We start from the raw sequence: 12,624 nt of genomic DNA, 5'->3' as shown, positions 1-12,624 counted from the left end.
CCAGCCCTGGGCTGCACAGAACATACCTCCAACAGGGACTGTGGGGGCGATTTCTGCCCTGCTCCCGAGCATGAGGGGCCCCAGCCAATGCCACCGGAAGAGGAGGAAAGCCAGGCTGCCTGCTCCCACCCTTCACACTCGAGGGGGCCATGTATGCTCTGATGGCAGTGTGACCCTCCCAGGGCAACTGGTGGGAGCGGAATACAGGAACATGCCCAGACTCCAGGGCTTCCTGACAAACTGGCATAGAAGTCCTTAAGGGAGCTGCCTTCCTCACCACCATTCCAGCCCCACCTGCTTGGCCTGCAGAGGGAGGCCTGGAGACTCCCTCCCAGGATCCTCAGTGGGCACACAGTACACGGTTTGGTAAGTGGCAGGTGGTGCTGAGGTGGCTGGGTGGTTGTGGTCTGCAGGCGTGTGTGTGTTGTGGTTCCTGGTGTGTGTGCTTGTGTGGTGCTGTAGTTGTGGGTGTGTGATCACATGGGTTGCGGTGCTGCTGTGGCCGGGAAGTGGTGTGGCTGTGGCAAGTATTCTGGTTTCTTCGTGACAGACCAAGTTGGAGGCCAGCGGCTGGGGTGCGGTGGCTTCTGGACACCTGAGGCCAGCCAGCTCCTCACACAGCGGCGCCAGGATGTGCCCAGGCAGGCAGAAAGGGGCGGGCAGCGAAAGGAGGCTGCCTCTGTGAGCACTTGGGGAGGGAAGCACCCCACTACCCAGCCCCACAGCCCTCCGGCTTTGGCCGTGGGTGACTCCCCAGCACAGCTGCGTGGGCCACTTACCCACAGCTGAAGCCAAGTCCAAGTGCTTTAAAACCCTGAAGGTGCTCCTCCACCCAGCACGGCTTCCGTTCCCCCGAACACGTTCCTGTGCAGCAACCCATTATCTGCACCACCAAAAATAGCCCCTGTCCCAATCCCACTGCCTTGAGGTGCGTCATGCAAGCCCAGGCACGCGGCGCCGATAGCCGGGGGCGGGCGGGGCGGGGGACACGACACGTGGGGAGACGTGTACCTCGGTCCCCCGCGAAGGCCTAAGTGCATCCAGCTGTCCGCCTACCTCCTGGACCCTGGCAGGGTGGGCCGGCCCAACCCTCCGGGAGGCGGGGCCTGGGCATCTCCTTGCTGGACTCCACCCACCCCTCTTACAAGAGCCAGGTGAGTGGGAGAGAGCAGCGAGGCAGGCAGAGACCCCCAGCCCTGGGTCTCCAGCTGGAACTTGACAGCTGCCTCAGGGAACCTAAGTCTTATGCAATACACCTCCCACCTCCAGACCCTGCTCCCAATCGTAAAGTTGTTGCTTTAAATTTATTAAAGCATGGTCCAGTAGTCAAATGCACAAAAGGAAAGACAGCCAAATACCCCCTTCCCATTCTGTTCCCTGAGCCACCCAGGGAGAGTCTATAAAAACACCAGCAAATACATGAACGCACGCAGGAAGGCGGCACGGTGATGAGAGTACCAGCTCTGGAGCAAATTGCCAAGTTCAAGACCAGGCACCAACTAGTACATGACCTTGGACGACCTCCCTGTGCCCCAGTTACCCCATCTGCAGAATGGGATAAAATCACAGTGGACTTTTTCTGGGAATGTAGCAAGTTTCCACAACACCCATTGTTGCAATGTGTGTTCTTTTCTTTCCATTTCACAGAAATAGCACCCTGTTTTGCACACAGTTCTGTACCTCACCTTTTTCATTTGAAAATCTCTCTTGAAGCTTATTTCCATATCAGTAAATAAAAAGTTTCTAGAGTCTCAGTGCACTGGGATTTATTTAGCCAGGTTTTTTTTTGGGGGGGTGGGGGGGTGGGGGGGCAGTGGTTTACAATCATTTACTGTTTCAAACAATGTTGTAATGAATAACTTTGTACATACTTCATTTTGCCCAAAAGTGATTAGGATAAATTCCTAGAAGTAGAATATGGGTATATGCATTGGTAATTTTCACCATCCACAGAGGGTGTACAGATTGAAGGTCCCATAACAACATATATGAGTTTCTGTTCCCATTACCGTCACCAACAGAGTACATAAAATTTTCTAGCTTTTGTCAGTTTGGTAAGTAATACATGGTAAATGCCATCTCTCTGTAGTTTTACTTTACAAGTTCTCATGGTTTGAATAAAGTGAAACATTTGTGTTCCTTCTTCTGTAAATTCTCTGTTCATAACTTTGCCCACTGTTTTCTTATCATAGAGTAGGTAATTTTTATTTTTGGTTAGTAGAAGGTCTTTATGTATTACAAATATTAACATATTTTTCCTGGCTTGACATTATGCTTTTAAATTTGTTTTTGTTAGTTTTTCCATAGATAATGTGCAAACACATCATTTTTTTTATATTATGGCTTCTGAATTTAGTGTGATACTTTGAAAGTTCCCTATTCCAACATGCTCATCAGATCATTTTTTAATCTCTCATAGTTTCTTCTAGCATTTTTAAAAATTTAAATCAGTAAGTCCCCCTGGTATGTATCCTGTTATAAGAAGTGAGGTGTGGATTCCAACTTAATTTTTTTCCAGATGGCCACGAGTTGTCTCAACACTATTTATTGAATAATGCATCTTTTCCCCCAATGATTTGAAATGCCATCATTATCATAAGCTAAATTCCCAATAAGTTTTGGTCTATTTCTGGACTTTCTATTTTGTTCCAACTCCAAGATGTCCTGTACTATTTTAATTATTGTAGCTTTTAAATATGCAGCATGTCTTGTAGGGCTCGGGTTTTTTTGTTGTTGTCTTTTCGTTTATTTTTCCATATGTGCTGCTAGTTTTCTGGGGATTTTTCTTGATTTAGAGGTTAACTAAAGCAATAAAATTGATGGTACAGTTCCAGTCCAGTCTGAGGGCCTGAGATCTAGAAGAATCAGTAGTCAAAGGCAGGAGAAGACCTATGTTCCAGTTGGAAGACAGAGAGGGGAAGTCTTTCTTACCTAGCCTTTTGTTCTGTCCAAGTCTTCAATGGATTGGATGAGTTCCATTCATCTTGGGCAAGACAATCTGCTTTCCGAAATCTATCAATTCAAATGTTAATTTCATCCAGAAACATATTCACAGACATACCCAAAATAACATTCAACTGAATATCTTGGCACCCATGGTCCAGTGAAGTTGATACATAAGATTAACTTCCACACTATGCATTTTCCTCTGGGCACTGCTTTAGCTGTGTCTCAAAAATTCTGATAAGTAATGTTTTCATTATTGTTATTTGATAGATAATCATTTATCTTAAAGTGCTTTGTGGCCTGTAGTAAGAATATTTTTCTACTAAATTTTGATCAAGCAATAAGCACAAGACTTACCTTTTCATATAAGATTTATGGGTTTCTCATGAGATCAGTATGAGATGAACCAGCAGGACTTTCACAAGGCCCAGAAGTCGCTTTGAAAAAATTTTCTCAGAACTTGAAAAACTCATTAAAATGCCAATGGAAACAACACTCCCTGCCTATATGGGGTCTTTTAACAACCAAGATCAAGAATTCTCCTGCTGAATCTTGAATCTAATAAGAAACTGCCACCACCTCTCTGCCATCCAAATGCCCATAAATAATATTACTAACAAGAATTATAATAACTGCATAGTACCATCGAATGTTTCCAGTGTTTTATATGTGCCATCTTAATTTCTGCATCAGTTTTAAGACAAAAACATCATAATGTACATTTTAAAGATGAGAAAGCTAAGCCCCAAGGGGCTTACATAACTAGCTTAAGATCGCACTTCTTAAGTGGGGGAGCTAGGATTTCGCGTGGGCCATGTCTGACTTAAAACCTGTGCATTTTCAGGATGCTACTTTGCCTGTCTTGCCTTCCCTTTGCCCCAACTTGCAGCAATAAGAGGGTTTCTGCCACTTTGGCAGAACTTATTTTCCAGGCAAAGTAAGTACATCTGCTGTGGTCCACACTCTGGGAGGTACAGGTCCAGCCCGGAATTCTGGAACTGAGACACAGCAGGCCACCAGCCATGTGAGGCCTTTGCCTGTAGAAGCCATATGGATAAAGAGGACTCGGAGCCAAACGCTAATGAAGAGAAAGGGGAGGGAAGCAGGGTGGGGACTGACAGGGCGGGAGGTGGAGGGGGTTGGCAGAGCTGCTTCAGCAAGGGGACATCGTGGATTGTGATGGTCCATCAGTCCGACCACAGAGCCTACATGTGCCAGGCACACGCGTCACCCGTGCCAAGCCCATTAAGTTCACGTCTGGCACCTGTCCTCCAGTGAAACAAGCAAACAACTTCCTATATTTGAGGTTTCAGTCAGGGGTGTTGGCCAAGTTTCAGTGGGAACCAGAGAAGACGACCACATGGGGTTGGAGGCCCCGATAGCAGCAGCCAGAGAAGATCTCAGAGCCCCTGCCAACAGGCAGATTATCAGAGTCCTGCTGCAAAGAGATAAGGAACGTTCTGATCCAGCCGGAGAAGGGCAGGCTTTATATAGCAGCCTGAGTGGGCTGCAAGGGAATGTCCTGGCTGAAGGCCTCTTGTAGCCAAGCAGAGCAGAGAGTAGGTGGGGAGGAAAGACGGGGCTTTATAAATAACCCTGTGTGTGCTGATCTGCTCAGAGGCCTTGTCTCAGCAAAGCCAGAGTTCTAGGCCAAGAGGTGACATTTATAGATCTTTTTTCCTTTATATGTGTCTGTGTTTTCTGCAATGAACTTGAACTCCTTTTAGAGTCAACAGACTATAAAAATTTAAGAACATTAAAAAAGAGAGAGAGAGAAGCATAAAAGGGATTCCTTTGGGAATTTTAGTGACCATCTCCAACCTCCTCCTAGGTCCCCAAATATGTGTCCGTCCTCTCTGGTCTCTCCAGAGGAGTCCTTGGGGTGCCTGTATTTGCTAAAGCTGCAGGGTCTGACCCATTTTCTCAGTTTTCCCATGGCTCCTGCCATCCCCCCAGGCTCCTTCTGCTCCCAACAATTCAAATGTCACAGTTGCTGGCTTTGTTGTCTTTAGATAAGGTGTCTGTGCCCCTCACCTCTGCTGGGTCACTCCTCCCTGAACACAAACAAGCTTAGTGATGAGAAAAAACAATGGAGTCCCTGTGCGGAGGGTTGTTATGCATGCTGTGTCTCAGGTTCCTTGTCTGTAAGATGGAGATCATAATAGAACCTGCCTCAAGGAGACAGTTTGAAGGCAGTGAATATAAAGAGCCCGGCACACAGGAAATGCCCAAGTGAATATTAACTGATGATCAGTGCACCCAGGTCCTACTCACACCCTCTCCCCACCCGCCACACCCACAAAGCTTGGCCAAAGTGACTTTCACTGTTTCCAAAAATAACCCCCCAGGAGGTGTGAAGATTTGACACCCCAACTCTGGTGCTGATGCAAATCGGAGTTCCAAAAATGCTTTGAGAGGTGACAGGCTCCTTGGAACAGTTAGCCTCCACAGTGCCTCCTTATAAGGCAGCGGTCCTCATTTGAGGGTGAGTCACGATAGGTCGGCTGCTAGATAAACAGATAAGTGGATAAACACGCTGTTACCTCGTAGTAACAGTCTCCTGTGGGCTAAGTTCCACTCAGGACTACGGGGCAATTTTTAGGAGACATAAGTAGGTAAAGTAGCAATCGATCTTCCTTTTTTGAGCAAGTTCTATGTGCAAAAAGGCACTGTACTAAGATTCAAAAATGGAAAATTAAAAAAAGATGAATATTTCTGCTCTGAAAGAGACTACAGTCTAGTTGAGGAAGTAAAATGCAGATACAGGAATAGAAAGCTCACACAGTAAAGCAAGAGCTGATCAGTGGCAGGTGAGAGAGTTCCCACAGGATTCTGGAGGAAATTAGTATCATCAAGAGCGATACCAGGCCTTGTGGTGTCCTGATGCAGTCAGGGGAACGGAGCATCAGTACCAATAAGACTGGATGCTAGGTTCACACCAGGAAGATGGGTCCATTCATTCATTCCTTATTCAACATGGAACCTGCTGAATGTTTGCTATATGCCAAGCATTCTCAGGAAACTGAGAAGCCAGAGATCTTGGCAATCAGGACCCCAGGCCCAACACCTGCCCATCATCCTCAGCTCCTCCCCATCCCTCAAGCCCCTTAATCCAACAGTCACCCACCTCATCCTGATTGTCTGATCTTAATGCATTTGGACTCCTTCCACTTCTTTCCATCTCCTCTGCTGTTCCTTAGTCGAGGCCTCACACACTCTTCCTTGGGTTTCTGCAGCAACCACCTAATTGTTTTCCCTGCCTCTGGACTCACTTTCCTCCAGTTTAATTCCAAAGCACAAGCATGTAGTAAGCAATTTGAATTTCACCAAAGAGAGGTCTGACCTTTCCAGATCCTGGAAGGTAATCTCTACACCCTTGCAAATTTCCTGAGTGATACGAGTGCTTCGTTACTTTTGGTGAGCCCCTCACTTATAATGAGATGACCAGGGGTAGGTGTTGCCCAGAAAGAACCACCATATGATCAGTGGGTTGGAGTTCACAGCCAAGTGGTATCAGCCTGACCCCTGGAAAGGGGAGAGACCCAAAAATTCAGTTTAACCATGGATAAAATTCAATTGATCATACCTCACTTCTGAAGCCTCAGTTAAAACCCTGGACACTGGGGGCTGGGGATGTGGCTCAAGCGGTAGCACGCTCGCCTGGCATGCGTGCGGCCCGGGTTCGATCCTCAGCACCACATACAAAGATGTTGTGTCTGCCGAGAACTAAAATAAATAAATAAATATCTTTAAAAAAAAAAAAAAAAAAAACCCTGGACACTGAAGCTTAAGTGAACATCCTTAGAGCATTTTGTCACACATAGGTGCTAGGAGGGCTGAAGCATTCTTTTTGAAGACTTAGATTCTGCCGTGTGCATTTCTTCTTTTGACTGGTTCCAATTTTGACTATAATAAAACTAATCCTGGGGCTGGGATTGTGGCAAAGTGCTTGCCTTGTATGTATGAGGTACTGGGTTTGACCCTCAGCACCACATAAAAATAAATAATAAAATAAAGATATTGTATCCATCTACAACTTAAAAAAATTTTTTTTTAAATAAAACTAATCCAGGGCTGGGGATATAGCTCAGTTGGTAGAGTGCTTGCCTCACATGCACAAGACCTTAGGTTCAATCCTCAGCACCACAAAAAATAAATAAATAAATAAAACTAATCCTAAGTATAGAACTTTCCTGATTTCTGTGAGTTGTTCTAGTGAATCACTGAACCTGAAAGCACTTGTGGGAACCACCAAATTTGTAGCCAGTTTTTCTGAAGAGAAGTTGACCCTAGGGACTTCTAAACACGGGGCTGGTGTCTAAAGTGAAGGCCTTTTGCGGCGGGCACCTAACCTCAAGTTTGATTAACTTGCTGTATAATGTCAGGGAGGTTTTCTAAAATGGGAGTATGATCATATTACACAGCTGCCTAGCACACTTTAGGGACATCTCACTCCCTAGAATAAAGTCCAAATGCCTACGCACCAAGACTTCTGATGATCTAGATTGATGATCTAGACAGATCGACTCTCCAATCTCAAATCCTTCCAGCTGCATCAAGCCACTTGTCACCCTCTGAGTCCGCCATGGTCTCTCACCTTTCCAGACTACAAAAAACATGGCCACTCATCCTTTCATAGTCTTACCCTCCTTTCTGTTCGCTAACTTCAACTAGTCCTTGTAACCTCAGCTTAGATGTCACCTCCTCCAGTTCGCCTCTCCATGCACCCTCCACCAACCTAGAGCTAGAAGCTCACCCCTTCAACACACTTTGCTCATGAATTGAAATGGCCTGGTTACTCTCTGTCTTTCCCCATGGACTATGAACTTTCTAATTATGAGGACTGTATATTCTTCCTTGCCGTATCCTCCAGTGCTTAGCAGAGTAACTTACAACCCCAAAGAGAAAAGTAATAATGGTTCAAGGGGGCAAACATGGCAGACATCCACATTAGTAGTGTTGAAAGAATGAATGGCCATCTCTATTTGAAACATCTTCTGGTTTTTTGTTTTTTTTTTTGAACACCACGTCAGGGCTCCAACATCCTCCTTCTCTTTTGTCTCTCTGTCTATCACTAAGAACTTATGTTCTTCCAAACCTTCTATTTCTTGTTTTCCTCACTTCAGGGGCTTTTTGTCCACTGGGGATAGAAGGCTCTATTCTGTCTCAAAGCCCTGTTCCCATTAGCGAGGAGATTTTTTGACAAGAAAGGTATCTGAGGCCCATTTTCCATAAAATCTGTCACTGCCTGAGTGGTACCCTGTTGCTTGAGTCCTCACTCGTCTCCATGGCAATGTTCTGAAACTAGTCTGCTTGAGTAAGTTCAAAACCCATCAAATTATTTATCCTAACAGAGTAGGCATATCCCACCAGCGCACATATATACATATTCCATGCATCAAAGCAACATTTGAAAAATGTTGAAAAAACAGCCACGTATGGTTTGTGTTCTCCTGTGAACTGGAGAACCTACCCATCAGTTAATTTTGTTTACTCTCTCTTTTCTTTTTTACCTTCTTTCATTCAAGCATTCAGGCTTAGTGGGGGACACAGAAACATGATACTTACCTCTTCCTTGGGGGTTGGGGGTGGGAATCAGGGATGTCCGTCACTGAGGAGGGTCAGCTGACCAGCAAAGAGAAAGTGTTTTCCTGACAAAAACAAAGCCTGGAGATGTGAAGGAACATAGGTGATAACAAGACATGGGTGTCAGATGATAAGGCTAAAGAATGGGGTAGAGGAGGGTAATGGGGGAGGCCAGAGGGAATTGGGGCTGGAGAGAGGGATAGTAAAAATACCTGAGCATAAAATAGTGAGCTATTTTCACTTTTCTTCAAGGCAATGAAGAAGATTTTAAGAGGAAGGGCAGCATTGTTTTGGTTTGATATGAGGTGTCCCCCAAAAGCTCCTGTGTTAATACAGGCATATTTAGAGGCAAAATGATTAGACTGTGAGAGCTGTGACCCAATCAGTCTGTCCTAGTTTGAATGGACTGACTGGGGTGGTAACTGTAGGCAGGTAGGATGAGGCTGGAGGAGGCGGTCACTGGGGGCGTGCTCTGGAAGGATTCATCTTCCCTGTGGCTCCCCCATCCTCCTCCCTCTCTTCCCCGCCCCCCCCCCTCTCTCAGCTTCTTGGCCTCCATGAGCTGAGCAGTGTTCCTCCACCACACCCTTCCACCATGATGTTCTGCCTCACCTTGAGCCCAGAGTGATGGAAGCAGCCCACCAAAGACTGAACCTCTGAAACTGAGCCAAAATAAACTTTTCCTCCTCTAAGTTATTCTTTTGGTCACAGCAATGAAAATCTGACTAACACAGGCATTATCAGATTGACATTTTAGAAAGTTCTCTTTCACTGATGCACTGTTCCGTTAAAATGAGAAGGCCCACAACCATGAGCAAGTGGATGAAGGCCTGACCAGAGGTCAAGAGCATACAAAGAGACTCCAGTCCAGCTTCAGAGCCAGGTGGGATATGACCCACTGGAGAAGTGAGGGATCATGTGACACTCCCCCCTTAGAAATTGTATTTTCCTTCAACATAAGAACACCATTAAACCAATCTTACTCAAAAGAATGACTCTCATGTAGTCAATCATGATAAGCAACTTGGAGAGATCTTCCTTGCACCAATCACAAAGGCTACAGCTAAAAACTCATTCCAAAGCATCCAGTTTACATTCATAGATCAAGGGAACTTCCTCCCACACGGGCTTCATTTCTCTCCCCGTCTTGGTACTGGGAATGGAACCCAAGAGCATTCTACCACTGCACCATGTATTCAGCCCTCATTATTCCTTAAGACAAGGTCTAAATTACCTAGCCTGGCCTCCAACTTGCAACCCTCCTGCCTCAGATTCAAGAGTAGCTGCTGTTACAGGTGAGTGCCACTGTGAGTGACCCTCACAGGGTTCTGATCTCTTAGCAAGGAGTATTTGGATCACCATAAGCAGTCAAAAGTTCTAGAGTCACAAAGTTTAAGACCTGGCTCAGCCATTGACTTTCTGTATAAGCATGAGCAGTTTTTTGTTGGTTGGTTGGTTAGTATGGGGGGGGGGCAGGGTTTAACCCAAGATTGAACTCAGGAGCACTCGGCCAATGAGCCACATCCCCAGCCCTATTTTGTATTTTATTCAGAAACAAAGTCTCACTGAGTCACTTAGCACCTTGCTTTTGCTGAGGCTGGCTTTGAACTCGCGATCCTCCTATCTCAGCCTCCTGAGCCACTTGGTGAGCAGTTATGTAACCTTTGGAAGACCCAAGTCCACCCTGCATTGAACAGGGATTCAGAACAGCTGCCTCCAGGGTTGTCATGAGCCCTGATTTAAACGGGATGGTCATCATAAACATCCCTTCCCTGTCCCACCCATGCCTCCCCAAATTATTTGAGATTTCAGTCTCCATCAGTCATTCTCAAGGCCTCTGCTGTTTATCTCAGTGTCTTTCGGCACCCAATTCACTTAAGCCTCAATGTCTCCCTGTTCATCTGTTCTCAGCTGCTCAGACAACTGGAGGTGATGAAGAGCCAATCTGGGGCGCCCAGGCTGAGCCTGCAAACCCGGCGGGGCGGATGGTGCCCGCGAGCCTCCCGCAGGGGGCAGCATCAGGCAGCGCAAGGCCACTCGGGGGCTTCCTTGCAAAAAACGCCGGGGTCGGTCCAGAGGACCACAGAAAAGGCGCTTGTGTTCAGATTCCCCTGACAAAGGACCCTTTTACTCCGTGTGCATCTAACACGGCCTTCCAGGGGATCGGGTCGCTGGTGCACGAGGGAACGAGAAGTGGCTCTCTGAAAGCATCCCCAGCCCCAGCAAGTCCAGCCGGGCTTCTCCCAACCCCCGACTCCAGAACTGCGGTTAACCTTTCAATGCTTTGCTCATCTTGAGAAGCCAACGTCACCTCCCTCTTTACCCGTGGTCTGGCCCTTGTTGCAGAGGGGCCCCACAACCACCAAGTAATGGGAGAGAGCCCTTGACAAGGACAAGAGGGGCCTCTTAACACCTCCCATGGGCCCTTTTTAGAGTTTCCCACACACTTCCTCCCTTAAGGGAATCCTGGTAGAGACAAAAGAAAGAAAAAGGCACAGCCCCTGACTCTAACCTGGAGATGGAGACACGGATTTACATTATCAGGAGTTGGTTTTTTGTTTTTTGGTGTTTTTTTTTTTTATTATTTTGTTTTTCTTTTAATACCAGGGATTGAACCCAGGGGAGCCTAATCACTAAGCCACACCCCCAGACCTTTTTTTCATTTTGACATAGGGTCTCTCTAAGTTGCTTAGGGCCTCGCTAAGTTGCTGAGGTTGGTTTTGAACTTGTGGTCCTCCTGCCACAGCCTCCCCAGCCACTGGGATTCCATTAGGCAAGTGCCACCATGCCTGGCTCAAGCTCCATTTTTTAATAAAGAATGGTGGCTGTCTGTTCCCAAAGCCCCAGGTGGCATGGTCAAACACAGGATGATTTTCTATGATCAGTGAAATTGTTTATGTGGAACACAAAAGGGATAGAATGTTTAAATTCATCAAAACTTCCCTGGAATTCCAGAATATGGGATCACCATCAGGATAGAGAATGAGAGCTGTGGAAATTTGAGGAAAGGAGCTATTAATGAAGGAGATATTAAACAGCCTACACAGTGGACATGGTCACTCCTGAGAGAGCTTTGGGCCTCTGTGTCCATGAGATTCACTCTCCTTTTGACTTTGGTTGGGGAGAGGAACTGCCATGTCACCATGATGTCACCACCTTCCAGGAATCACTGAGTCAACTCAAGCAGCTGAGTGAGGCCCCAGGCAAGATCCACTCACTTCCTCCAACCAGAAGGCCAGGGAGGGAGTGCTGGGGGCAGAGCTGGGGGCCTGTTTTTCAGGCCCTCCCTACCAGAACTCAGTCACGCCTGACCCAGAGTGGGTGTCAGCTTGGCAAGGAGAGGCTCATCAGCGTGGGACCAGCTGTGCTCACCCCACCCACTCTCCTGCCACAGAAGGGAGGCCGCAGGAGGAATTGCACCATGCCACTTACTGCTGAGCCGCAAGGTCCCCAGGGAGGTAGCCCTCTTAGCCTGAAGGCTTTATGCCTCCTTGTGAACACCAGAAGCTGTTCCTAAGGAACAAATGTTGGGAAAGAAGAATCACAAAGGGATTAAGTCAGAGAGAGTGGGGGCTGGGGAATTACCTGCAGAAAGCAGATGATGGGGTGGCCAAACACCTGCGTCCACTTCACAACCAGAGGTGACCACAGATCTGGTGTCACCTAGAGCAAAAGGTAAACTGCTCTGTCCAGGCCCAGACTTCCCGCCAAAGGCAGCTCACTCATCCACAGCCAGAAGCACAGGTACAGGGCTGGGGGTGTCCTTCTGTGGCCCTCGGGGGTGACTTCCTCTTGACTCACCCCAGAATAGTCATAGGTGCCCCTCCCTCGCCATGTCAGACCCTTCCCTTCTCTGTTAAGAGGATTCAAAGTAGAATCTGCTCATCAGCATCTGTTTCATCTTTTCATTAAACTCCACGTTCCCTGCTCTGTAAGCTGGTCTGATGAAGGAGGAAATTAACCAGCAGGCTGGAATGCGATTTTACAGCATGGCGAAGGTCCTCTCTTCCTCCTTCCCCACTAACACATGTGTGCACACAATCTGCCATGTTTTAACCTTTTATTATGTTGATTTACTTAACATCAGCCTAG

At 46.9% G+C, this 12,624-nt stretch overlaps 1 protein-coding gene across 1 annotated transcript in view; it reads right to left on the bottom strand.

Annotated features, from left to right (window-relative positions):
* LOC124075905 (uncharacterized) overlaps positions 1–12,624 on the bottom strand; it is a 43,244-nt gene that overhangs the window by 18,117 nt on the left and 12,503 nt on the right. Inside the window, exon 3 of the mRNA XM_046419562.1 lies at positions 295–785. Within this exon, the coding sequence (XP_046275518.1) occupies positions 295–785 (491 nt within the window). The remainder of the gene's footprint in view (positions 1–294; positions 786–12,624) is intronic.

This window comes from Marmota monax, unplaced genomic scaffold (assembly GCF_021218885.2).
Source record: "Marmota monax isolate L192 unplaced genomic scaffold, Marmota_monax_Labrador192_F-V1.1 WCK01_AAM20220418_F8-fsc00209, whole genome shotgun sequence".
Lineage (NCBI taxonomy): Eukaryota > Metazoa > Chordata > Mammalia > Rodentia > Sciuridae > Marmota > Marmota monax.
Note: the sequence above shows the minus strand (reverse complement) of the source record. Positions and strands in the feature narration are given on the sequence as shown.